The 27,500-nt window shown below is 40.0% G+C and overlaps 1 protein-coding gene across 7 annotated transcripts in view; it reads right to left on the reverse strand.

Annotated features, from left to right (window-relative positions):
• scn8ab (sodium channel, voltage gated, type VIII, alpha subunit b) overlaps positions 1-27,500 on the reverse strand; it is a 76,023-nt gene that overhangs the window by 22,059 nt on the left and 26,464 nt on the right. For 4 of the 7 annotated variants that reach the window (XM_053231979.1, XM_053231978.1, XM_034299013.2 and 1 more), the window contains 13 exons: positions 22,702-22,926; positions 22,521-22,584; positions 20,563-20,704; positions 19,151-19,357; positions 18,463-18,741; positions 15,220-15,573; positions 11,945-12,077; positions 11,601-11,839; positions 9,507-9,680; positions 8,454-8,810; positions 7,494-7,970; positions 1,529-1,646; positions 130-284 (listed from right to left, as the gene is read on the reverse strand). In XM_053231979.1, coding sequence (XP_053087954.1) covers positions 130-284; positions 1,529-1,646; positions 7,494-7,970; positions 8,454-8,810; positions 9,507-9,680; positions 11,601-11,839; positions 11,945-12,077; positions 15,220-15,573; positions 18,463-18,741; positions 19,151-19,357; positions 20,563-20,704; positions 22,521-22,584; positions 22,702-22,926 — 2,924 coding nt within the window. The other 3 variants (XM_053231976.1, XM_053231977.1, XM_034299017.2) reach the window with 2 other exon arrangements.

Genomic DNA, 27,500 nt, shown 5'->3' on the forward strand with positions numbered 1-27,500 from the left:
TTTTTCATGTCTAGGATAGGAACAGTGTTGTTTAGAACTCACTCTATTGCTGTTTGTGTGATGGGGTGTGTGTGTGTGTGTGTGTGTGTGTGTGTGTGTGTGTGATGGTGTGTGTGTGTGTGTCCTCACCAGAGCTCCAGAGCTGAGCAGGATCATGAAGATGATGAGTGTCTCGAACCAGTTGTGTTCTACGATGAGGTAGCAGGTTTTCCTCAGGTACCACCAGTGTTTCCCCCAACCCTCAGTGATGGACACGTCACAGCACTTATACCGCGCCACACAGGCTGAAACACACACACACACACACACACACACACACGTTGTGGTACTATATATGTAAAATATTTCCACTGACATAACTCTAGGCATAAGGCTAAAAATAGGTTAAAATTACAAAAATGAACATGCATGAATATTAAAAAAGCAAAAGCTATTTAATTTTTTTATATAAATTCAAATGGGATTTTATAAAACATGAGCTTATTATTGTTTATTATTTACACCACAGATCTACTGTATGTTTAATATAAAGGCTGGTCATGCAGAATGGTGGAATCACAAATATACGGTAAAGAAGGGTGATGAAAAATATGTATTAAAAAGAGTAATTCAGTCCTTTTTTTAATTTCAGTCATATTTTTTTGTCTTCCTCATTTATCATTTGGTGCGTGTATCAGCCAATCACGTGTCAGTTCTGCTGAACATTCACACTACTGAAACTACGATTTAAAACAGAGACGCAAATAACAAATATGACCTGCACAAAACGATCGGTCAAAAACGCTTCATTAAATATTATAGCACTAAAATATTAACTCCTAATAAAATAATACTCAAATATTCAAAACAAATGTATGTTTTCTTAATTCTTTAAAAAGAAAAAAAAAGCAATAAACACAGCTCTTGTTTTATAAAATCAGCAGTTTTAATTAAATCTAGGGTTGGGATTTCTGATGAAAATATTATATCACTATATTTTAAAACATTTTGACAGTACATGCTGTGTATTACGATGTATAGGTTTCCTAACAAACTGCCAGAAAAACAGTTGTGTTGCGTTTAAAAATAAACCTTTAAAAATGTATTGGACACTGAAAAGATTAAAATGACATATTTTACGAGTTTAAATATTCAGAATCAGACGCTTGTTACTGAAAAACATAAACAATGTTATAAAAAGAATATGACCCACATAATACGCACAATATCTCAGAAAAGTGTACCATGATAATTTATCATGATCTCTATATTATATCATCGTATCGCCCAGCCCTACTTCAGTCATCTGCATCAGTTCAAATGATTGTCTTTTTCACTTCACAGGGATTTGATCAAACGCTCTGCGTCACGAAGCCGTGATCAGTGTGAGAGCGCAGTGAAGTGTTCGTGAAGTAAAAACTCATTTTCTCTGCATTGTTTAAACCTTAACACTGATTCATATCGGAGCAGAAACTGATCAGAGAGACGAGTCTCAGTGTCTCGCTGCTGATAAAACAGACTCGTTTTGTTAAATCGTCCCGTAGCTCACCGTCCGTCCAGCACGGCTCCGGGTCCAGATACTCCTCCACCACCTCCACCGCCCCCGCCTCCTCCTCCTCCGGCTTTATGTCTATAGTGCTGCCCTCCGACGAGCTCGTATCATCCAACTGACGGAGAGAGAGAGAAAGATGGATTGTGATTGGTCAGAAGGTGTTGATTAATCTTCTAGAACAGCAGCTCTGACAGTAGTGCAGGTTTATATTAACGTGCTCGTTCTAATTGTAATAAGTTAGCGTTTCTATAGCAACAGCTCATTCACGGGACGTGTACAGCGGACGCTCCACTGATAATAAACAGATTGAAAAATGAGTGTAATCATTGACATGTAAGGAGATGTTTATGTAACATTGATGGAAGGAGTCTCCAGTGTCAGCGCTTTGTAACAGTCAGAGGTAAAGCTGTAACTTTAAGTTTTCCGACGTCTTCAGGACAGAGGAGTTTACGCTTCTTCTTTGCGGTTTATTTTGTTTTATTGAGAGAATAAAGAGGCTGGTGAGGGAAACACTGTTTATAGCTGCTATAACGTAAGTGACAACAGGAACTAGCTTGCTGCACAAGATATTAAATGTAATTACAAATGGATAAAAAGTATGGCATGTCATTCTGTAATAAACACACAGTAATTATTTTCCTATAACAGCATGCCCCCAAGAGTTTTATTCCTTAATTATACTTGAATGCTTTATCATTTTTCAGATTAAAAAAAAATGGAAATCGTTGGAAAAAAAACAGACCAGACCTGTTTTTTTTCCAATGTTCAGTACCAGAGAAAATAATCTTTATATTTTAAAAATAAAAATGAAATAACAATATCAATAAATGATGTGTCCATTATGTGGCGGGACAGAATCACATTTCAGCCTGTTTCTGCAGGGCGATTCGGACGTCCTGAGCAGCAGCACAGCGTGAACGTCAGAGCCACAGTCTGATCCCTGCACTCAGACAGTCCGATACACAGCCTCTCACAGACACGTCTCCATCTGCAGGGCCTGCATGACTCTGCAGTTTTACAAAATCCCTATTGTCAGCACTCACACACACACACACACACACACACACAGAAGCAGTAATAGAATCAAAGAGCACTCACACACCACCACTGCAGTCCTCACTGATCCAGCCTGGCCAATCACAGACTCAGATCCTCCCAGCTACGCCCTGATTGGCTGCCTGACATTACCTGTTACAACATTACTGGATCTGTGTTCAGCTCTCGACACGTGTAGTCCAGCTGTACTGGATCTGTCCCTGTAAACTGGGTCAAGGTGACCCACACACACACACACACACACACACACACCTCTCTCTCTCTCACACGCACACAAATAGGCTCTGTGAAGAAACTCTGTTTATGTGTGTGTACAAGTGCAGAGAAAGGCAGAGAGAGAGAGACAGAGAGAGAGACAGAGAGAGAGAGAGAGAGAGAGAGAGAGAAAGACAGAGAGAGAGAGAGGCTATAAAGGATGGTGTGATGCGGCCCAAACTGGAGAGCCGTTTCTGACCCCTGAGTTGATTCGTTTCATATAACCACACACCCTGAAGTGTTTTATTCCACTCATACCACAGCAACTTTTCAATAACTACATGTTTTTAAAAAAAAATACACTGCAATTGTGTTCACATCTTCACTGATTTTCTAAGCACCAGTTGGGAAGCTCTGACTCTGAAAGACATTAAGGCATTGTGTGTGTTTCCATGGAAACAAATCATGTCTGAGTCCAAAAAAGATTAACAGCGCAGATTGGAATCACGGAGTCGTCATCTCGTCATTACCATATTTCCCTCATAAACTCGGACAGCCTTCAGCTTTGCTTTGGAGCGTCTGGCAGAAGCTTCAGTGAGAGACAGATTTAACTCACACCTTTGTATGGATTCCTCACGTGTACTGAGTGAGGTCAGGGACGCTGAGTTGGAATGAACCGTGCTGAAGTCAGTCGACTGTAGAGGCAGCTGCAAGAAGCTGTGCAGGGAGGCTGCTGGTGCCAGTCATGGTGGTGTCTCTTAGACGCTCTGATGGACACCAGTGGTGAGGGAAGCTGCCAAGTTGAAGCAGCAGGGCTTCTGAGTAACACTCATGGAGGGCACTCCTGATTCATTTGAAACATCAGACAACATAGGAGGAGTTTGGAAAGGGCATGGAAAAAGACATTCATGATGTTGTGGGAAAACTGTTCGGCGCCTCAGGACCGAGAGATGAGACTGAGTGCAAGTGTTGCAAGTGGGAATGTTGACCTCTGCTGGGGATATTGTTGAGCGATGGAAGGAAAACTCTAAGGAATTCCTCATCCCAGTGAACATGCCCTCCCTTTAGGAGGCAGTGCCAGAAATCTCTGTTGTCTTGGAGTCCATCTCTGTGGCTGAGGGTACTATGGTGGCTAAAGCTCTTCACAGTGGCAGGGCTGCAGGCATGGATGAGATTTGGACACTGCATTCAGGATGAACAATGTGGGTTCTGCTCAGGCTGTTGAACACTGGACCAGCTCTTTACTCTTGCACTGCTTTGTAAGGGGCATGGAGCATGCTACAGGAGGAGTATGGCGTATGTGGGTCACTACTTCATACAATCCAATCTCTGTATCTTGGAATATTATTCCTGAGTGATAGAAGCAGGAGATTGGGTCAGAAGCAGCAGTGTTGGAGTTGCTGTACCAGTCTGTGGTGGTGAAGGAGGAGCTCAGTTTGGGGATGAAGCTCTCTGTCTAGCGGTCAGTCTACACACTTATCCTCAGCTATGGTCACAAGATGTAGGTAGTAAGAACAAGGCTGTAAGTACAGGCCATGGAAATGAGGCTTCTCCTCAGGGTTGCTGGGCTTACTCTCTATGAAAAGGTGATAATCCAGGAGAGCCTCTGAATCAAGAGGAGCTAGCTGAGGTTATCTGGGCACCTTACAAGGAATTGTCAGCTCCCGGAAGAGCTGTATCAGGCACGTCCCACTTGGATGGAGACCCCGGGTCAGACTCAGGACCCAATCTGTGGCCAGAGATGGAGAGGTCTGGACTGATCTTCTCAGCCTGTTGCCACCACAATATACACCAGGAAAAGCAGAAGGAATATGAATGATTCAGTGAACTAGATATAGACACACTCTGTGTGACAGAAATGTCAAGCTCTGTTGTATTTATGTGTGGGTGGGTTTATGTAATTGCTCACATGACCAGAGCCATTTATTACCAGCATGCCTGAAGATGGCGTCTGCATAAACGACAATAAGCAAAACATTTTGTAATAGTGTCATATTTGGTACATATGATAGTAATAAGCGACCAGTTTCATAGGTGGAGCTAATAAAGCAGTCAGTGACTTTATATATGCTTCTCATACTCACACACGCGCATACAAAAGAAATCAAAGCAATAAAGCGAAACATTACATCATGTCCTGGACTGCGACTGTTCTCTGGCTGAACGAAGAAGCTCTGAGTGGAGAAGCACTCAGCAGTAGCAGGGAGGCAATAAATCACAGCACTAGCCGAGCTCAACACTACGGCTGTACCGCCTACGCAGCGTGAATCTGCTGCGTGATACCGCCGTAATCTACTCTTCCTGACTCCGCACCTTTGTCCTGTTTTAATTCACCGTCTTTAATCTACTCACACAAACTGCAGAACTTTAGCCTCAGATATCATGTGGTCACAGGGAAGACTTTTCCATCCAGCTGTTTTTCCTGCACTGATGTGGGTAGAGCAGTGAGCTTTTACAAATTACTCTGGTCCATAATTCACCAATAGCACCAACCCTATAGGCCCCTTCTTTCCACAAACACAAAGCCAAAACAGTACTTTTCTGACATCCAGCACAGCCTTCACAGTCCTTTAGCATTTCTTACACTTTGGCTTTGTTTACTTCAACATTAAGAAGAAGAACAAGAGATGACTTCACCCAAATACTATACTAAATACAACTGAATTATTTTATCTGTAGCTACTCTGATGTAAATCAGACAGTCGATTCATTATTACACTGAACAGATAATGTTTGGCTGAATGGGTGCCAATATTTACAGTCACTGCCCTGAGTTCAGCTGATTATACAATATTATTAACTGTTTTTTTATGAGGTAGGGTTGCCATGTATAATGCATGTCAATAACAAATGTAAAGCTTTACCGTGTCATGAGTGTAAGACGAACTGTGCTGTACGAAATATTACTAAAAGTACTTTAATAAATAATAACATGCATTATTGATCTAGTGTAATAAGCACAAGTGAGCCCTTTTCAAATCCATGTAGAATAGAATAAAATACATTTTCATCATATTTTCAGCTGATAGAGGCGTCGATTCAGCAACCTGTCAGTGGCGTTTTCCAGTTCAACAACCTCAAGGAAAGGAAAAAAGTCAGAAAGCAGTGAAGATATCCGTACGAAAACTGAGTACGAGCTCAAAGTTTCCTAAATAAGAGGGAAATTAACAGTTCTTGCTTTTACAGTGAAACTGTTTCTGGCCTTCGTGTTTGTTTTCACTTGTAATTTGTGTGTAAATGTGAAGTGAAGAGGAATTACAATTAATCTCCCGAGTTACTGCGTTTCACTATAGTGCACTAAACCCATTTCATTGGAATAATAAACAGTGTTTGATCACATACAGTAAAAACAGACAAATCTATCTAATAATATAATTATTAAAATATAAGTAAATTAAAGTTAACATAAGTTTAAGGCTTGTTCAAGACGTTATTTCCTGAAAGAAGCAACGTGGAATAGTGACAACAATATCAAATTGGAAATGAGTAAAATGTTTAGAAACAGTTAAATTACTTTACGATTCTTTTCTACTTCCCTGTACTTAAGATATCTTTTTTTTTTTTTTTTTGGATGTTAGAGAAATTTTCACCTTTTATTCACCTGTATTATATTTATTCCCCCAGGAGTGAGAAATGAAACTTCACCCTTCTCCTACATGATGCCTAAAAGTCCCACAATGTGAATTAACAGAGCTAGACTGCACAATAAATGACAACTTTCTGGAAGGATTTATGTTTTTGTTCTTTAGCTTTGGACTTTAGTAAAAGAAGGTAACTGCTACATCCCCAGCTCCTCACGTCAACTTTAAAAATACAAAGCAAAATCTACTAAAAAAAAACATGAAATGAAAAAAAAACAGACGTAAAACAGCATTAAAGCACTCCATGAGTTACGCTGTAAGACAAATACATCAGTCGCATTTGTAGTTTTTTGCTTTCGCTGCTGAAACAGGATTTATCTTGCTTTCACAATGTACCTGGACGTCATTTATTTTCATTTTTCATTAAGAGCTGTGATTTCTGGCGACAGGAGAAGTGGATTTTAGAGATGCGAAGCGGGTGGAGCAAGCAACATGCCAAAGTTGAGTGAGTGAAGAGTACGGGATGGTGGTATGTTTCCTTTTTCCCCCCGACAGTGAAACATTTTATGTTTTTTGGTTCTACTCGTAGCTCCTGCGTCGGTCAGTAAGACGCACTCTGCTGGTGAGAGCTTCCGGTGTTTGATTTATCTAAAGAAGAAAAGCGTTGGTGATTTCAAGGTTCTATTTCAGTAGATCAAGAATCATCACTGCTACAGATAGTGATGCGCTGCACACAACTATTCTACACCCAAGCGATTTCCCTCCAGAATAATTTCTAGTGGAATGACCTCTGATTTGTGGTCATGTGGGTGGTTTTGTATATATTTTGTCGCTAGCTTGTGCAGATAGCAGCATTTTTGTGGATATCACACGAGTCTGTTGCTACCTGTGAAACCATGGCAACCAGCAGGAAACTAAAGATAGGAACACTGATTTCTCACTAGATGAGCATGACAGTGTGTTCTAATGGTTTATCAGTCCTCGGTTAATAAGGCAAGCATCTCTCTGCGATTTATGATGATTAAGGAACATATAAAAAAATTATGTAATAAAAAACAGCCGTGAGGCACCAAAGCTAGTCACTGCACCACTACACTGAGTTTTCATTGTCATTTGCTCTCCATACTCACATCTTTGCTGTTCTCCACATCCGATTCGCTGCTGAAGTCCTCCGTGTTCAGGTTCTCAAAGTCCGACTCTCCGACGGCGATAGGGACACGCACAGTCAGATTGGGATTGTGGATGAAGGACATGCGGTCCTCGTCGATCATGTACTTCCCCACGCTGCTGCCGATGCCGCTGGTGGTGCCGTTGCCGTTCTTGGCGTAGTCGAGCTCGCCACATTTGATGTCCACTCCCGTGTGGTTGCCAATGATGTTCAGCTTCTTGTCATACATGTCATCCAAAGGCTTGTCCTCATCCTCCAGAGGCGACTTCTTCAGAACGTGAGCCACCAGGATCCGCACATGGACTTTGGCCCAGGCAATACCCTTTTTAATCCGGATCACTGAGATCTGCAGGTTGTTCATCTCCCCGTCATCATCAGTGGCAGCCAAATTATCAGCACTGAACGAGCTGAGCAGCAGAGCCAGGAACAGATTCAGCACCTGGGACAGAGGAACGGAGGAGACTCACTCAGCAGGACCGTGGTGTATCGCAATACAATCAATATCTTTAAAAAAAAACAAGATTAAGGGATGCACAACGAAGATTATAATCAGTGGGCTTGTCTGGAGTAGGGTCCCTAGCCCTAACCCTAGGATTGATAATCATGACAGATTTAACCTGATTAAATGAGAAATTCAAACAAACTCAAATAAACAAGGGTGAATTTTGTTCAATGTCATATTAAAAAAGTCTTGTTTAAATAATAAACACTAGCCCCTCCCCTTAAACCTGCTCCTGAACCCTAACCTTTGTACCGTTTCATACATTTTTGTCATGTAAAGTGTTATGAATTTTTACGGATGTGACCATGTTGGTAAGTCCATGTGAGTTATAAACAGCTTATGCAAGTTTTTTTTTATAAACACTTGCCTTAAATAACGTGTGAAAGTGTAAAGAAACAGTGGGAGATGGTTTAAACTCACCACTAAGTTTCCAATGACCATGACCATCATGAAGACGATGAGGCACATGGTCTGTCCCGCCACCTCCATGCAGTCCCACATGGTCTCGATCCATTCTCCACACAGCACACGGAACACAATCAGGAAGGAGTGGAAGAAGTCGTTCATGTGCCAGCGCGGCAGGTCGCAATCCGAGGCGATTTTACACACACAGTCCTTGTAGCTCTTCCCAAACAGCTGCATGCCCACCACGGCGAAGATGAAGACGATGATGGCCAGCACCAGGGTCAGGTTTCCCAGAGCACCCACAGAGTTCCCGATGATCTTGATCAGCATGTTCAGAGTGGGCCATGACTTTGCCAGTTTGAAGACCCTCAGCTAAAGGAGAACAGAAAGGGAACGGAGCTCAAATGCAAACATCTAGTGTCAAGCTCAGGTGGGTGCAGAGAAACTTTATATTCCCCTACTGACCATCACGCACGACATTTGGTAGGCTAATTTTTTTTTTTTGATAATTTTATTTGACGTCTCACTCAAGCTTGATTTTTAAAAAAGTGCATATTTGTAGCGGGAGTAGAAAAAAAATGCTTTCAAGGCTCATTTGTTTGGCTTGTGGCAAATATTCTACAGAAGTAAGAACTTTGCGTCTAAGCTAGCAGGAGTTATGAGTCAAAATGTGAAATACTGTGCTGTAGCGCCCCCTTGAGGCCAGTCAGGCTCATCTCGCTCTCCTGTGTAGCAGCAGGGATTACTACCTATCCGACAACGTTCATGTCTCTGCACCTTACTAGCCAAAACATTATTTGGTGCTTGGACCCCTAACAACATTTGAACAACATTCAATTTTTGAAAATAAAAGCAATTCCAAAATTCACACTAAAACATGAGCAGCTATTAATCAAATCTCTTCTCTCTTTAGAAATCACACGAAATTGTTCTTGGTCCAGAAGAACAAGCCTTTGCTTAATTTTTTGTTTAGTATCCATCAAACAGATGCAGATGATCTGTTTTTAAACCATACTTTACGTAATAAATCACAATTTCTAAAAAATGCAAACACAAATACACACTCACCAGTCTGAAGGATCTCAGCACTGACAATCCCTCAACATCAGCGAGCCCCAACTCCACCAAGCTCAGGCTCACGATGAAGCCATCAAATATGTTCCAGCCCTCCTGGAAGTAGTAATACGGGTCCATCGCTATCAGCTTCGCAAACATCTCGGCTGTGAAAATACCCGTGAAAACCTGGAAGCAGAAAAACAGAGGCAAAGACACTGTACCTTCTTCATCATACAGACATTTTAATACAAACTACAGTTCAACATTTACGTTAAATTTCAGGATCCTGATTGGTCAGAAGGTGTTGATTAATTTACTATAGCAGCAGCTCTGACAGTAGTGCAGCTGCAAATCACAGGTTCATATTAATGTTCTCGTTCTTATATGTTATTGTTTCTGTAGTAACAGCTCATTCACAGGAACATGTACAGCGGATGCTTCGCATGAACAGATTAGAAAAAGTTTTTTAAGGAGATGTTTATGTAACATTGATGGAAGGAGTCTCCAGTGTCAGCGCTTTGTAACAGTCAGAGGTAAAGCTGGAACTGTAAGTTTTCCGACATCTTCAGGACAGAGGAGTTTACGCTTCTTTGCGGTTTCTCACTAACATGCGGAACAAGCTGCGATTATTTTGTCTTATTAACTTTGAGGGAGAGAAAAAAGGAGGCTGGTGAGGGAACGAGTGTTTATAGCTGCTATAACGTAAGTGACAACTTGTTTTACCAACATTAAATGTAACTATAAACAGATAAAAAGTATCATGTATTGTTCTTTAACAAATAAAAATGCATAATTGTTAGTAAACTGCTGTGGTACAAGAGGAATAACACACTTGGAAACATGCTGCAATAGAAAAATAATCAACTCTGGTGGTAACAGTAACTCCGTGTGATCACATCACCCCGCTGTGGATTATTTTACTAAAAAAGCACCACACACAGAGGGTTTTATTCTGTACTGAATGTCACACGCTAAAATATGTATGTATGTACAATGCATCAACAAACTCAAAATTAATTCCCAATAAATTCATTCATTCTCTCATTGCTCTTTGTCAGAGGCTTTAAATTATGAAATATCTGTAACTATGTGTTGTCATGTAACACAATCAAATTTCGTTAATGTTGCTAAATGGTTATTCTATAAACATCTACCTACATGATTATTATTATTATTATTATTATTATTATTATTATTGATCTGGAAGGTTCTGGAACAATAATTTTAATCATTCAGTGGCAATAATACTGTAAAGTCTCCAGCAAAAACGTTTTTTAGTAAAGCCAAACCTACAAAGCTGATAAAGCCAGAATTCTCAAACTTTATACCCATGTTATAATTTTAAAAAATTAAGTTACAGCTAAACTGCTAACTGCAACTCGCCCGTCTTCCAGTCATAACCTACTGCTGATTATTTTCAGGTGTAACGGTGAGTGTTTGTGTTTAAAGGCGGTGGTCTAGACGCTATTGTAAAACTCCGTCTCAGACGCTTCTACTCAAGAAACATCTGGCAGCCTCGGAGGTGTGAACTTCACGCAGGTGATTTTAATAATCTGAATGTGGAGCTCAGGAAATCCACTGAAGCAGCTGCGTAACCCGACTCTGAATACCAGCAACTTTCCTCACGTAAATACTGACGTAACTTCAGTGTGATTAAAGTTGCCAACTCTGAATAAGATGCAATCTGCTCATACTGAACATCCTGTAAACGCTCTCCGTACAGATTGTCTTGACTCTTCTCTACCTGTACACTGTAATGATTTAGAATCTGGTGTCATCCAGACGAGGACCAATCCGGTTCCTCTGAAGGTTTCTTCCTCACGTCGTCTCAGGGAGTGTCACCTCTGGCTTGTTCATTAGGGAGAAATCTAAATCTACGTCTGGATTTATCTAAAGCCTGCGCTGTGACAGTGATTATAAATAATATTAAATTTGGAAATTTGCAGTTTGGATCTCAATTCAGTGTGACTTCAGTCTGGCAAAATTAGAAGTGACCCAGCGTATGTAGTGTTTCTTGTGCCGTTTATTCTATAACGTGACCGTGACCACTTGCGCCACCCTGGACATTGGGAGAGCGGTTTATCATCCATTTGTGATCAGACTCACCAGATTTCCTACAGACAGAACTTCCTCAAATTCAGGGGTCATGGGGTAGTGCTCCATCGCCATGAACACGGTGTTCAGCACGATACATATAGTAATGGCCAAATCCACAAACGGGTCCATCACTATCAGATTGACGATCTCCTTAATCTTCAACCAGAGTGGACAACATTCCCAGATCAGAAACGTGTTGGCAAACTTGTACCAGCATGGAGGACACTTTCTCTGAGACTCCTCCAGCTCTGTGTGAGGAACAGCAAAGAAAATACAGGGTTAAATAAGGAGGCCAAGCACCTAAAGAAGAGAATGCAGAAGAAACAGATGAATCTCGGTCAGAGGTACGGTACCCTCCACTAGTGTGTTAGTGATGACGGTCATCGCACTGTTCGCTCGCTCTTTACGTCCAAACGACGTGTTCAGCTGGTCCACGGACACCATGAGAGACCCTGAGTGTTTCCTCTTCATGTCCACCTCGGTTGTCTGTACACGAGAGGGAGGAATGAGGAAGAGGCAAAAACACTTATACATAGCGACAACAGCACACTGTAACACACACACACACACACACACAATAAACTGAAGGACAGCATGAGATTTATCTGCATCCTCTTCATCACACCAAAACATGAAAGTCTGTCCATCACTGCGCTTCCTCCCACACGCCTGACTCAACATCTCACTTCACTCCCAGCTAATCCTCATCATACTCGCCATCTCTGTGATATTACTCATCTAAAATAACAATAATAACAATAATACTAATAATACTCATAATAATACCATTCATTTTATAAACGTCAGCACTATCACACAACGGTTACTGTAGGCAATGCAAGCTAAAATTAAAACGCTAAAACTACAACTAAAATACACAACTAATAAACTGAAATTAAAAACTGTGACTGAAGAACTAGAAATATCGCCTCAAAATGAACTGAAATGAAATACGTTTTTAAAAATCTGTTAAATTTATTTTTGTTTTTTCCCACACTACATACACAAAACAATGCATATTAATCGTTTCTGCCTTATATTATCTTATTTTAATTGTCCCATGGTGTGTATTCCTGCATTCATCTCTAAACACATCCAGCTCTGAAGCTTTCACTGTTTCCAGATCTAAAATTACTAAAATAGACACTAAAATACACTGTATAAAAGCTCAATAAAAATAAAAATCGAATAAACTAACAAATCACACTAAAAGATAATAAAAGTATAAAATGACTAAAACTAAAACTGACACAAACTTTACATCTAAATTAAAATAGCTTTTAAAAAGATTAATAAATAGAAACTAAAGCACAGAATTATTAACACTGACAAACATATATAAAATATAAATTAAAATATATCTAAATAATTAAATGAATAGTAGTTATTAATGCCACACTGAAAAGTGTCTAAGCTAAAATTTAAAAAGAAATGAAATGTAAAATAATGATCAGGACTAAAGAAAAGAACTTCACTGTGCTGTAATATTTATCAAATAAAAGCTTTCTTAAGCGCTGAACTAAAATGTCTGTTAATTTAAAGCCTATTGTTCATTTTGCATCCCAAATTCACATTTCCTAATAAAGATGTAGATTTTCTACATTCCTACATTTCTGTCACAGTTGAGCTGCATCACTTACGCATAATCCACACACCTCCTTCTGAGGCTTTAGCAGTCCTTCCTCCTAAACATCATCCTTCATTCTGAATCATTTACATTAACACTGAAACTGAACCTTAAACTGGAATCTTTTAGTGCAAGTCAGGTATTTCTGCATATTTAAACAAGCCACTGATCTTCAGCACCTCCATTCCTGCTGCTCTTTTCTACCTCAACAACAGCGCTACGTGCTTCAGACATCACCGTGTGGCCGGTTGCCAGATTGTACGCATTGAAAAGACGACTGATTTTACACTGCTGTCCAAATCACAACGTCGACATGCATGAACATGCACACAGTAGGAAAGGAGGTTAATTCAAACACTTTAAGGCCCAGCCTCCACCACACACACACACACACACACACACACACACACACACTTCTCCATCTGTAACCAAACAGCTCTATAATAGATTATCAGTTGGTACACAGTGATGTTTCTCCTTCATATAAACACCGTTTACTGCTAAACCGAAGCTCTGAGACTTTCATGGTGCTGGTTTAATTTAAGAGTTAATTTGTGTGCGTAAATAACGGGATCCTGTTTGTCAATCAGTTTATACTTTGTTTTTGTTTATTGAAAGTTTGCACTTGTTTTAAGGCATAAAGGTATTTAGGAAATCAGAGCCAAATTAAAGATCACAAAAACCCCACAAACTGTTCTTATACTGATACGGAAACTAGATGGTTTAGTACTGCTCTGCGTCGACTATATGAGCTTCTGGATTACAGATGGTCGTCAGTGGTGGTGGCAAAGCTGTGTGGAACCTGGGCCTGAGATCATGCCTCAACCAGAGAAGATTAAAAAGGCAAAGCCTGGAGAGAGAGTATAAGGAAGTCAGTCTACCATGCTAGCTAAGATGAGGAAAATGTTGTTACTGGAAAGGTTAGGAAAGGTTTCTGCTGCATCACGTTTAATCTGGAGGAGGGGAGAGACAGAGTCGAGACCAGAAAAAAGAGGACAGAGACAGCAGACTGGTTCTGAAGTGAAGGGGAGGAGAGGAAGAGCAGGAGAAGAAGTAAAATGGTGGACTTTGAGTTAGATGGGTGTAGCATAGGGAGTAGTTTTAAAAAAAGTTACCATGTTGGTTTGACTTGATTATCTTATAAAGGAAGTCAGTAAATGTGGGGAAAGGAGAGAAATCTGTTTGTTTGGGATGGGGAGCATGAGCTGTAAAGGATTTTAGGAAAACTGCTGTGTCATTCAGCGCACCACATCACGAGTGGAGTTCGGGGAACGCAACCCTGCGTTCACACCAACAGCGATGTTTTAGCTCACTACCTTTATCTTTAGTGTAGTGCTAGTTTCCCTTAGTACCCTTGGTTTCCCTGGTACCCTTAGTAGCACTTAGCTAAAGCAATACAGCTGGCTACGAGCACTCGATCACGTTTTTCTCACTAAAAATAAAAACATTCTTGAGGAAACTGTGCATAGGTGCAATGCATCACTGTGTGTTAATGTCAGAATGAACAAAAACACTGTTTCTTCCTGTCGGTCCTCACCATCTGTTTACGGTGAAAACACAGCTATTCATGTAGATCAAAACTTTTAAACATGTAACTGCACAGCGAGACTTATTGACTGGTTCAGGAACAAATATCTGATAGGAACCAAAAATACAGATAAAGAATCTGATGAGATAAAGAAGAGACATAAGAGACATAAGAGACATCCCACCATCCCTCACTCTCATTGGGAGTCACCATAACACTTTGGATAACCATAACACTTTGCGCTCCACTTTCGCTCATATCGTCTACGCTCGGTCCGTCTCACAACAACGTTTGGCTGCTTTGTCGTGTCGCATCGCAGCCGGTGTGAGCGCAGGGTAAGAAGGGAAAAAACAAGAACAGAAATTGAGATAGCAGAAAGACAGGATGGAAATCGAGGTCAAAATGCATCGGGATAAAGATCGGTCACTGGTGTCATGCCTATACTGTAAACTTCCCCCTGTGGACGTCCTTACACTGTCGTCAGAGGCTGCCTTATCTATTTTCACCTCAGGCAGAAGGCGTCCGGGCCCGGGCCCGATCAGAGACACCACGCCGTTGCAGTCGACCGTGCTGTTCCTCTTGCAGCCTGAGTGTGGAGCCAGCGGGTTGATGCGTGATGAGCCCTGACTGTAACCGCTGTAGCTGTTGCGCCGGTACGGGATGAAGAGGGAACCTCGGCGGTCTTCGCTCTCCTCCACCGTGCTGTGCTCATCATCCGCAAACTCGTTCTCAGAGCCAACGTCCCGCGGACGTGCCTTAAAGCTGAAGATGGAGCTGCGACTGTTATGGCGGGACATGAAGGGCGAGCCAGGTATACTTAACAGAGACTAGAGAGAGAGAGAGAGAGAGAGAGAGAGACAGACAGACAGAGGGACAGACAGAGGGACGACATAGTTAGAGGAAGAAAAGTCATCATTTGTAATACTTTTTTCCGCTCTCATGTACATTGTTTTAAGAAGACAGTAGTTTTTATGATTACGTTCATTTGAGTAAAATACATATAACCTTTAAAATAATAATTTTTTAATAAATACACATTAAATCCTGAAGCTTATTTCTACTGCAGTCTTCATGACTTCAAACAGACAAACAAAAATAAGCCTTACGACTACATACATGCACAAGAGAACAACAATAAAGAAACTTTACTGTGAATTCCCAGCAAATGAAATTTTATAACTTCCCACTAAATAACTATTGTTTTTCTTTTAATATTTTCATATCCATGATAACATTTGCAAAACATGTGATATGTCCCTGTTTTACAGATGCTGATGTAATCTGTATTAATACCATTTTTCCGCCTTGTTTGGTTTTTCATGGGCGAGCCGTTTATCTGTTAATGAACTGTTCTCTGCTGGATCTCAAGTTCAACATTAACACTAAAATTCAAGTATGTTAGCTAATTAGCTAAAATACATAGCATAGCATAGCATATCATATCATAGCCTAGCACAGCACACCCTGATGTGACACAGAGTTGTGGATGAAAATGAGTGATGCTGCAGAGTGTTTAGCTGCTTGCTGAAATTCACTGATAGTGCAGAACGCTAGCTGCTAGCGCAGGCATTTTCACTGCGGTGGGTCTGAGTGGCTTCTCCCTAATGGGCTGCTTGACCACTGCAGAGCCACAGGCCCAGGAGTCCTCTCAGCTCCGACTGTTCCACTTCCCTCACAGAGACAAGTGCCATTGATCTGGTAAAGTGGTTAAGATCTGCATTGCTGCACATATCAGAGAGAAAGCGCTTCAGCTACAACCTCAGATCACATGATGCCAGAATGCTAACGCTATCAACCTTCATCCAGTGTTACACTATTCTCAACTGAAGACTGTGAGCAGGAGGATGCATGGGCTGTTTTTCACACACTTGAAGTTGTTTTGAAATAAAGTGAGGCAAAGTAGAAGCTTTTAAAGGAGCCAATCACATGTAGTCAGTTGTAATCGTCTGTAATCTCCTGCAATCACCTGCAATCGTCTGTAATCACCTGCAATCGTCTGTAATCACCTGCAATCGTCTGTAATCGTCTGTAATCACCTGCAATCACCTGCAATCGTCTGTAATCACCTGCAATCGTCTGTAATCACCTGCAATCGTCTGTAATCGTCTGTAATCACCTGTAATCTCCTGCAATCACCTGCAATTGTCTGTGACCCTGTAATCTCCCTGTAATCTCCTGCAATCACCTGCAATCACCTGCAATCGTCTGTAATCGTCTGTAATCGTCTGTGATCTCCTGCAATCCCCTGTAATCATTTGTAATCTCGTGCAATCACCTGTAATCATCTGTACATATTGTTATAGGTGATCATAGACAATTATTCTCCTGTAAACACCTGTAATTCTCTATAATTGTCTGTAATCATTTACAATCACATATAATCCCTTTTAGTCACCTGTAATAGTTCTCTATAATTGCCTGTAATCACCTTTAATTACCTACAATCATCTGTAATCACTTTCAGGCCTGTAATTGCCTGTAGTCACCTGGCTAAAGCTGTGCCTCTGGGTGGAGTTTCAGCCTGGTTCCTCAAACATACTACAGATATACAGGAGCTCAACATTCTGCCAAAAGTGCAGGCCACATTACTGCTTTCAGCTGGAGATGAAAGATTTATAGAACTGGGATGAATAATTCAGACAGGGCCAGTGAAAGCATGGCGTCCCCCTGACCGCACCACATTTCCTCCCACTGAAGCCCAGACACGCAGCTTTCAGCACACGTGGTGATGCCGTGTCCAGAGCTGTTCTCAAAGCAGGTAACACACGGAAACCGAAACCAAACCGATTATAGGTCCATGATCTCGGGAAAGTCACTTTAAATGTAGAGTTAAACGAACAATCACACACAAACAAGCGAGAGAGAGATGAAAATAGACAGAACATATACATTTTTTCAACATGGTGATCATTTATCATTTTTAACCTGAATGGCAAAAAAAAAAGGTAGAAAAACCTGGACGCATGTTTATATAAAATTTTTTAAACCAAATTATAGTTAGTGCAGATAGATGAGCAGACAAACACTTGGTCTGATCTCTGGGCTGAAGCCTGATGCACTTTGTGTAATCACGAGGGTAAAATGGACGATGACTCAGCAAAAGTACGCACTGAAGCACACAATACAGGAGGCAGAAAAACAAAGCCGAGCCGAGCCGAGCCACGCTGGGAGGAACCCGATTTTACTACAATCAACTAACGACTGCAGCTATTGTTATTTATTAACAGCCTCAGAGCAAGATCTACAGCCCGATCACCACAACGCAGCTGAGAGACTACAAATGCAGCAGATAAAGAAAGAAAGAAAGAAAACAAGAAAGAAGGAAAAAAGAAAGAAAGAAAGAAAGAAAGATAGAAAGCAAGCAGATAATTTATTAGACACCAACCTGAGAAATTAACACCATCCCAAAAATTGTGAATTGTTCTAGGGACATGTCCCCAGTATAAATTACACCTACACATATAATAGAAGAGAAGGTGGGAATTCTCTAGAGCACTGTTTCCAATCTGTCGAGTATATCTTATAAATCAGCAAGCATGAGGCGAGAGAAAGTGTGCCTAGTTTTATTCAAACCCACTGCGCAGCAAGGATTTAAATAAAGTGTTTATATGTAGAGCGCAAAATTCCTAAATTTCCCAAAATTCTGAATGTAAATAATTCTGTAATTGTTTTTAATTTTTTCACAGATGGATTCAGTGGCTCCTCCTGCTTCTTACCTGGTTCATGATGGAGGTCTTCCTGCCCAGCCGGTTGTCAGGGAAACGGAAGCGACTCCTCTTGCTGCCATCATCCGACTCTGATTTGACCACTTTCTCACTGTCTCCTTTCTCCTTCTCCTGCTCTTTCCTCCACTTTTTCTTCCTGTTCCGTCGCTCCTTGGCACTTTTGGAGCTCAGCTTAGACACCTCAGAGGAGCTGCGGGACAGATGTCCACCTCCGTCGTCCTCCACAGCATCCTCAGATACCGTCCCTGCAGACGTGGCCATGGCGTTGGCCTGAGGTCCAGGAGATACGCAAAATTAAAACCATCCCCATGTCCTCCTTCCTTCCCTAATAGGCTAATATCATAAAAATAAGCTTACTTAGCTATTTTCTGTATCATGTGTCTCTGATAGATTTCAGTATCAGAGTCTTAATTCTCATAATTTTATCCCTGATTTATAAAATGTCAGAATCTATTTAACTGTTACCACAGCAACCATCATCAGTTCATCACCGTCATTAGCTAAGTAAGCTATCTAGTTTAGCACACAGGCTCTGTGGCTAAAGGTTACTGAGTGCCATGTCGTAATCCTTTAATAATTTGCATATCACACACATTTGGTTTAAAAGGCATGGAGCCTGTAGTTTAGTTACATCACAAAATGAGCTCATATGTAGCTCCGCCCCCAGGTCAGTGCTCACCTGAGCCTCCTCCTGCTGTTTCTTGAGCTGCTCCAACATGGCTTTAAACTCCTCCTCTTTCTGCTGGGCCTCTTCAATGGTGGCCTGGTTCTGCTCCTCATAGGCCATGGCCACCACAGCCAGGATCAGATTCACCAGGTAGAAGGAACCCACAAAGATCACCAGCACGAAGAAGATCATGTAGGTCTTTCCTGCAGCTCGAAGGGTCTAAGGCAGGAAATCAGTAAGAACGAGAGAAGGAGAGAAAGCTAACGTTATTAACAACACTTCTCCACCAGACACTGTGGCTCGGTAACAAATCCGTAATCCCTTACTGTAACTAAGTACCAGTGCTGAATACGGTTCTGTTTCTTAAGGCCTCAGTATACTCAATGAGGAGTCGAAGTCTTTGAGAGATGCGTTACAATTTCACATCAATTTCCACTACTATGGGAAGAAGACTGTTCCTCTTCAAAGTCATCCATATTCGAGCGAATTGGCTTGGACACGCCTCCTTTGCAATGCCCAATCACAGGCTTGGTCGTGTTGCGTGTTCGTCTGCAGAGTTTGCCCAACTGTAATCATGTTCGCCCAATCTGTTTTCTCTGCACTTACTTTATATTAAACGTCGTCTCTGTATGAAGTATGCTGAGGTCTTTACAGGGTACCAAAAGAACCAAACAAGGACATGTGGGCAGGGCTAGAGACTGTGCAGCTCACTGATTGGTCAAACACAATAGCAACAGAATTAAATGTTTTTTTCTAGTGGACAGCACAGTGCTCTTCAGGAGTGTAGTGACTGTCTCTGCTCCAAACTCCTTTTCTGCAGGATTCAGGAGAAAACGCCACAATTTAATTATAAACTTTAACCCACAGTAATGATTTCTGTCCTGCTTGATTATACATTTCTCACCTGTGAACTTGAAATGAATCCCAAATGACTTCCTCCTATTCACTATGCATTATTTCAGAGTTGAGTTAAGCACTCGAAAAACAATGAAATGTCATATTTTATGGATAAAATGATGAATGAAGTTAAAGTTTCTCTGGAAGCATAGCAGAGGAGCGCTAGGTCAGATTATCCTTCACACCGTGAGCAGGTTTTCTTTACAGTCAAAAATTAACACAAACACTTTATTTTACTAATTCAACAAATCAAAATAGTGAATCTGTCTCAGAAGCTTCTACTCAGGAAACCTCTGGGACCTCAGAGGTGTGAACTGCACACAGGCGATTTTAAAAGTCAGAGTGTGAGGCTCAGAAAATCTGCTTAAGGAGCTGCGTAACACGACTCTGAATACCAGGAACTTTCCTTACATAAACATTAACTTTTAAACTCAGGTTATAAACTCGGAATATGACCCTTGAACCCTGAAGTGTCCACATGCAGAACTGCAGAACTGAAGGAGACGAGGCGAGACGTGAGCACATACCAGCTGGTACAGATTTTCCCAGAAGTCCTGTGTCATGAGTCGGAAGAGAGCGAGGAACGCCCATCCGAACGAGTCAAAGCTGGTGTACCCGTAGTTAGGGTTACGGCCTGCCTTCATACACGTGTAACCCTCCGGACAGCGTCTATACACACACACACACACACACACACACACACACACACACACACACACACAGTATTATGTCTCAGATGTTGTTGGTTTAAAGCCAAATCAACCTTGATGGGTGAAAATATAAATATACTTTAGCATATGATTGTCAAAAAGAAAATAAATCATACAGAATAAATGTAATGAAGAAGAAATACAGCTGGTCACTGAAGATTAATGAATGATAAATTATAAATGATAAATTATATATACAAAATAGCACAATATATAACTAAAATAAAATAATTTAAAAAATACACATCACACTCTATAAGTAAAAATGAATTATTGAAATAAATTTTATGTTTTTGTGTGTGTGCAAAAGTCCGAAAGTATTGGAACAGTAAGGCCAGAGATGAATGAAAAGATGAATATGAGACTATAGATCAGAATTTCAGCTTTCATTTCCTGATATTTACATCTAGACGTGTTAGAACCCACCCATTTTTCAAGTGATCAAAAATATTGGAACAGGTGTGTCCTGTTAGATTGATTGGTCTGAGCCCTGGGTTTCTCCTGTGAAGACTGCATTTGTTTTTAAAAAGGATAAACCAACATGAAGACCAGAGAGCTGTCTATGTGAGAAAAGCAAGACATTTTTCAGGACAGAGGGAAAATCCATCAGAGCCATTGCACAAGCATTGGGCATAGCCAATAAAACAATTTGAAATGTCCTGAAAAAGAAAGAAACCACTGGTGTACTAACAACTAGACATGGAACAGGACGGCCAAGGAAAACAACAACAGTGACATCATCAACAACCTCCACAGGGCAGGGGTGAAGGTATTACAATCCACCAGCTGAAGAAGACTTCGAGAGCAGAAATATAGAGGCCACACCACAAGATGCATCTGCTCATCAGCAGTAAGAGTCAGAAGGTCAGATATGAATTCACAAATAAATACAGAGATGAGCCACAAAGGTTCTGGAACCAAGTGATGGAAAGACCAAAGTGTGGAGAAAGAAAGGATCTGCTCATGATCCAAACCATACGAGCTCATGGGTCAAGCATGGTGGAGGTAGTCTCATGGCTTGGGCTTGCATGGCTGCTTCTGGAACAGATTCACTCATCTTTATTGATGATGGAGCTCATGACGGTAGCAGCAGAATGAATTCAGAAGTTCAACATTCTGTCTGCTAATTTACAGAGAAATGCATCCGATCTAAACGGGAGGAACTTCATCATGCAGCAAGACAACGACCCAAAACACACTGCAACACAACAAAGCACTTCATCAGGGGGAAAGTGGAAGGTTTTAGACTGGACAAGTCCATCAGCAGACCTTAACCCAACTGAGCAGCATTTCACCTCCTGAAGAGGAGACTGAAGGGAGAAACCCCCCAAAACTAACAACAACTGAAAGAAGCTGCTGCTACAAGCCTGGAAAAGCAGCACAGAAGAAGAATGCAGCAGTTTGGTGACATCAGTGGGTCACTGGCTTGATGCAGTTATTGAAAGCAAGAGACATGCAACCAAATATTAAGTGTTATTTACTTTAAGACTCATCTGTTCCTATACTTTTGCTCACCTAAAAATTGGGTTGTCTGCCACTAAAGGTGCCACGTTCTGAGTTGTTTAACGCGTCTAGATGTAAATATGAGGAAATGAAAGCTACAGTTCTCATCTATCGTCTCACATTCATCTTTTGATCTCAAACCCACATGTCTTCAGTGTAGAGCAAAAACAAAAAAATTGGCCTTGCTGTTCCAATAGTTTTAGAGGGGAGTGTGTGTGTGTGTGTGTGTGTGTGTGTGTGTGTGTGTGTGTGTGTGTGTTTTTAAGCCTCACCCAGAATCAGAGCTGTTTCCACACAGTAAAGCGTCTCCTCCGGTCGGCAGGAAGTAGAAATTTGCTGAAACAGGAAGTGAACAAGTCAATTTTACTGAAATACATTATTATTTGTGCCCACACACACACACACACACACGCGCAGCCTGTCTGACAGATTCACTACTGCGGATCCACTCACTATCATTCATGATGTATTCCTCAAAGTCGAATCCTCTGCTCCCATTGGACAGGTAGGTGATGGTCTCGTTGCTGATTGGCCAGAACACGCACTTCTGCCGCAGGTTCCCCATGAAGAGCTGCAGGCCGATGAGCGCGAACACGCTGAGACAGAACACCGTCAGGATCATCACGTCAGACAGCTTCTTCACTGACTGGATCAGAGCGCCCACGATGGTCTTCAGCCCTGAGACACACACACACACACACACACACACACACACACACACAGAGACACCATGTACCAGCGTATACATCTAAACACACATGCTCACAAAAACCCTGCAATAAACATCATAAGCCTGACATAACCGCGTCATAAATGTGTCATAACCGTGTCATAACCGTGTCATAACCGTGTCATAACCGTGTCACACACTGCCATGGAGGAATGTTATATTTTATTTTTTATACTATTTAACTTTTTTTTATTACATTTTTTATACTATTTAACTGTAGGTACATATTAAATAACATGTTTACATATATTTTTCTGTAAAGCTGCTTTGTGACGATGTGATGTGTTTTGCTAAAAGTGTTATAGAAATTAAACTAAATTTAATAAAAATAAAAGTAGAATAAGAATGAGTGAACCCACTCTCTCTCTCTCTTTATATATATATACATATATATATATATGTGTGTCTATACGTCTATATTTATATATTTATATATAACATGAGTAACTGGGTCAGTGTTATTTAGGAAAATATCGGCAGCCAATGAGAAGCGAGTATTTTGTTATCATGCTGTCGTGGCATCACGTGTTAGGGCACATTCATGACGCTTACTGCTAACGCTAACATCACCTTTATATTTTTAAGTGTTTATGTTCCTTCCTGATTAAACAGTGGATTTATTTTTAAATCTAATCTAATCTAATCTGAGAGTATAAATCAGATTATTCTTATAGAAGCTGAATTTAGAGCTCAGATGCAGTGAATCTAAAGTAAAACATCGACACACACACAGACTCGCTCTTCTTTCTTTACTACAAATCTTCCTTCAATATCTCTCTCTCTCTCTCTCACACACACACACACACACACACATAAAGAAAACATTCAGGATCGCAGGATTTTAATCATCCTGAGACTTTCACATAGAAAATACACAAAAATAAACACTCCAGTGTCTCTTCATGGCTCACACACACCTGCTTTATTGCCAAAGTGATTTCAGAAGGTTTATTAATTAACATCAGGACGAGAGCTGGGCCAAATTACAAAAATATCACATCACAATTCTCAAAAAAAAAAAAAAAAACATTTCTGCGATACATGATACATAACACGATATTTACTGAATGTTTGCGAACAAACTGCCAGCAAAACCGTGGTGCTGCTTTTAACAAACTGTTTTCATCATTTTGTTTTCAAGTTTTTCTGAATTTTCTTTCTGTAAAATTTTTATTTTTCAATCTTCCAATCATTGTGTAATTATTTTTTAAAAATTTAAATATGAACATTTTTCAATAAAAAAGTTTCATGATATCGTAGGATGGAGGAAACAACAAACACCAGAAATGTCCATGTGTCTTCAGTGACAAATAAATAAATAGATAATTCGATTTAAAAAGTCTAAATTAAAAAAAAGATATTTATAGAATTGATAATTTATTACTTCATTTTATAGTTGATATTTTATTAAGGTGATATTCTCTTTCTGATTTAAAACAATTACAATTTTAATCAAATTTAAATCAAAAATTACCTTTTAAAATCCAAATGTGATGCTGAATAAATGCAAACGTTTCCACTCCTCTGTATCATTCTTCCTTTAATTCTCTCTCTCTCAAGTTTTTAGTCAAAATGTACTAGAATTTGTTAAAAATAATTGAAATGAACCTGTGTGTGTGTGTGTGTGTGTGTGTGTGTGTGTGTGTGTGTGTGTGAGCTTGAAGAGACACACAGAGAGACAGTTAATGTTTAAGGGCAGGTGATGCAGCAAAATAATATCATATTATGATACTTTACGGCATTTTTATAAAATATAAAAAAGGAACAGTAATAGCAGCATTTAAAACAATAACTAATCTGAAAATATTTACAAATATGATTTAATAAGTGAAATAAATCAAGTTTTTATATATTTGTCTACGCATTTGCAATTATATTTTACTTTTATACTACTTTTACATTTATACATGATTCACACATACATATAATATAATATAATATATTGTATTTTAAATTATTGTACGTATATATTTGAAAGTTTATGTGTTTATTTGTTCTTACTGTAAAGTTTTACACTAACGGCACATCGTACTGCATTTTTAAATGAAGTGCTAAACTGTATTTTTACAGAACTACATATTACTAACAGTATATTAGCATAAAAATCAGCAATTTCAGTTATATTACAATTTTAGCTTTAACTATTTTACTGCCACATTTAAATGTTTAAATAGCAAAAATGTTATTTTGATAAATAGTTGGTTATAATTTGTATTTATAAAAAAATTATATTTAAGTAACATCCAGGAGCTACTGTACATGGATATCAAATATGCAGAAGATGTTTAACACCACAGCACTGCTGAATCCTGCACTCTGATTGGTCAGAAGGTGTTGATTAATTCTCTATAGCAGCAGCTCTGACAGTAGCGCAGGTTTATATTAATGCGCTCGCTCTAATACGTTATCGTTTCTATAGCAACAGCTCATTCACAGGGACGCGTACAGCAGACGCTCCACTTTATAAACGGATTTTAAAAATCGTTGATGTGGTGAAGTTTTCTGTAAGGAGACGTTTGTTGTAACATTGATGGAAGGAGTCTCCAGTGTCAGCGCTTTGTAACAGTCAGAGGTAAAGCTGGAACTGTAAGTTTTCCGACGTCTTCAGGACAGAGGAGTTTACGCTGCTTTGCGGTTTCTCAGTAAAATGCGGAACAAGCTGCGATTATTATTTTTTTGTCTTATTAACGTGAAGAGAGAGAAAGAAAAGAGACGCTGGTGAGGGTTTATAGCTGCTATAAATTCAATGTAACTATAAACGGATAAAAAGTATGACGTGTTGTTTTTAATAACTAAATATCGTAATGGCAAATTGCTGTGTATAAAATGAATAACATGCTTGAGGACGTGCTGTTGTAGAAAAATAATCAGGGTGGTAACAGTAACCTCGTTTTAGGACAGACTGATTATTTTCCTGTAACAGAATGTCCAAGTGTTTTATTCCTATAGTCCTGAGGAATCCTGAACAACGGTCTCAGTTTAATACTAAAGTTAACAATAATGTAAGCTCCTGTGATACAGAAGATTATTATTAAAGTATTACACTGGCTAGAATACCACATTTTAACTGTAGAATTTACAGAAATATTTACAGTCAAGCACTGATTAAAAAAAAGAAGGAAAGAAGGAAAGAAGAAGAAAATGGTGCTGTGCCGTATTTTATCATGATATAGACATGTTGTTGTCGAATCACCCGGCCCTCGTTTAATATCAAACACAACGTGCAGCGAGACACCGAGAGGCCGAGAGCAAACACAGAGAGAGGAAGAGGAGGACAGGCAGAGGGGAGGAAGGGTCACATGCAGGTCATTTAAACGCCAAGGCTGAAGGCAGCGACATCATCATCACCCCATTGTCATGGTGACAATGCCTTTTTAACCAATCATTCATATCCAGAGAGCATCGGACCCCCGCGCGTTCCCAGATCACTTCCTGTTCGAGAGACACCAGATGGATGAAGGGCTCCAGAGTGAAAATATTACAGTCAGATTAAAGGACAGAGTGTTGTGTGTCGATTTTAACTTTAAAATTAAACCTTTTTTTCTGTATTCGCTAAAAAAACACGATAATGAACCTGACGTAGCACCAAATCCCCTCGCTAAACATAAGCCTTGTGTTCTGATGTCTCTCTCTCTCTTTACTCTCCACTCCGAGTTCTTAAAAAAAAGAAAAAGGAGGGACTTTTTTATTTAAAAATATATTTTGTATTATAAAAAAAGATAAATACAGGATGCAGAAGTTCGAGGGGAAGCCAGTCATTAAAAAAAAGAATAAAAAGTAAAAAGCAGGAGTCTCAGGAGGCATCATGCAGCAGAAGTGTGTAGTTTTAGGCTTGGCAGTCTTATTGAGCGTGTTTTATTCGCCATAAACACTCGCTACTGACGTCTGAAAACGTGATGTGGTGTTAAAACGTCATGGTGACACGTTGTAATGAAATGCACACACACACACACACACACACACACACACACACACACAAAATAAATAAATAAAAAACTCGATCTGCTTTATTTAATGATTTTATGTTGTTGAGTTTCACAAAAACTAAACACTAAGGAACATGTAACAGGACAAAAATATACACAGTGTTAGAACCGGGTTCTGCGTATGGTGCTGAGTTCTGAGCTTTCCTTTACAGGATTCAACACAGAACCCAGAGAGACAAACAGAAGAACCCTTTAAGGTGCTAGATTATTAGATTTAATTGTATTTACAGGACTGAGCACTGTAAAGTGAAGCTTTAGGCAAAATTGTCTGTTATATTTATTTTTTTCGGAAAACTAAAAATCTAAGACAAAATTTAAACTTTAAAACACTGCATGCTCACGTCATCCTTCACCAGCACCTCTCAGGTGAAACGGGGTTATTTTCTTAATAAAATCTGCATATTTAATATACTGAGGCCACGAGATAATGGACTATGGGCACAAGATAATAAACTGAATCGAATTAATATACTGAGGGTTCAAGATAATACATTGAGATGACAAGATAATATATTATTGTGTAGCCGCAGTACATT

The sequence above is a fragment of the Pangasianodon hypophthalmus genome, chromosome 2 (assembly GCF_027358585.1).
Source record: "Pangasianodon hypophthalmus isolate fPanHyp1 chromosome 2, fPanHyp1.pri, whole genome shotgun sequence".
NCBI classification, from domain to species: Eukaryota; Metazoa; Chordata; class Actinopteri; order Siluriformes; family Pangasiidae; genus Pangasianodon; species Pangasianodon hypophthalmus.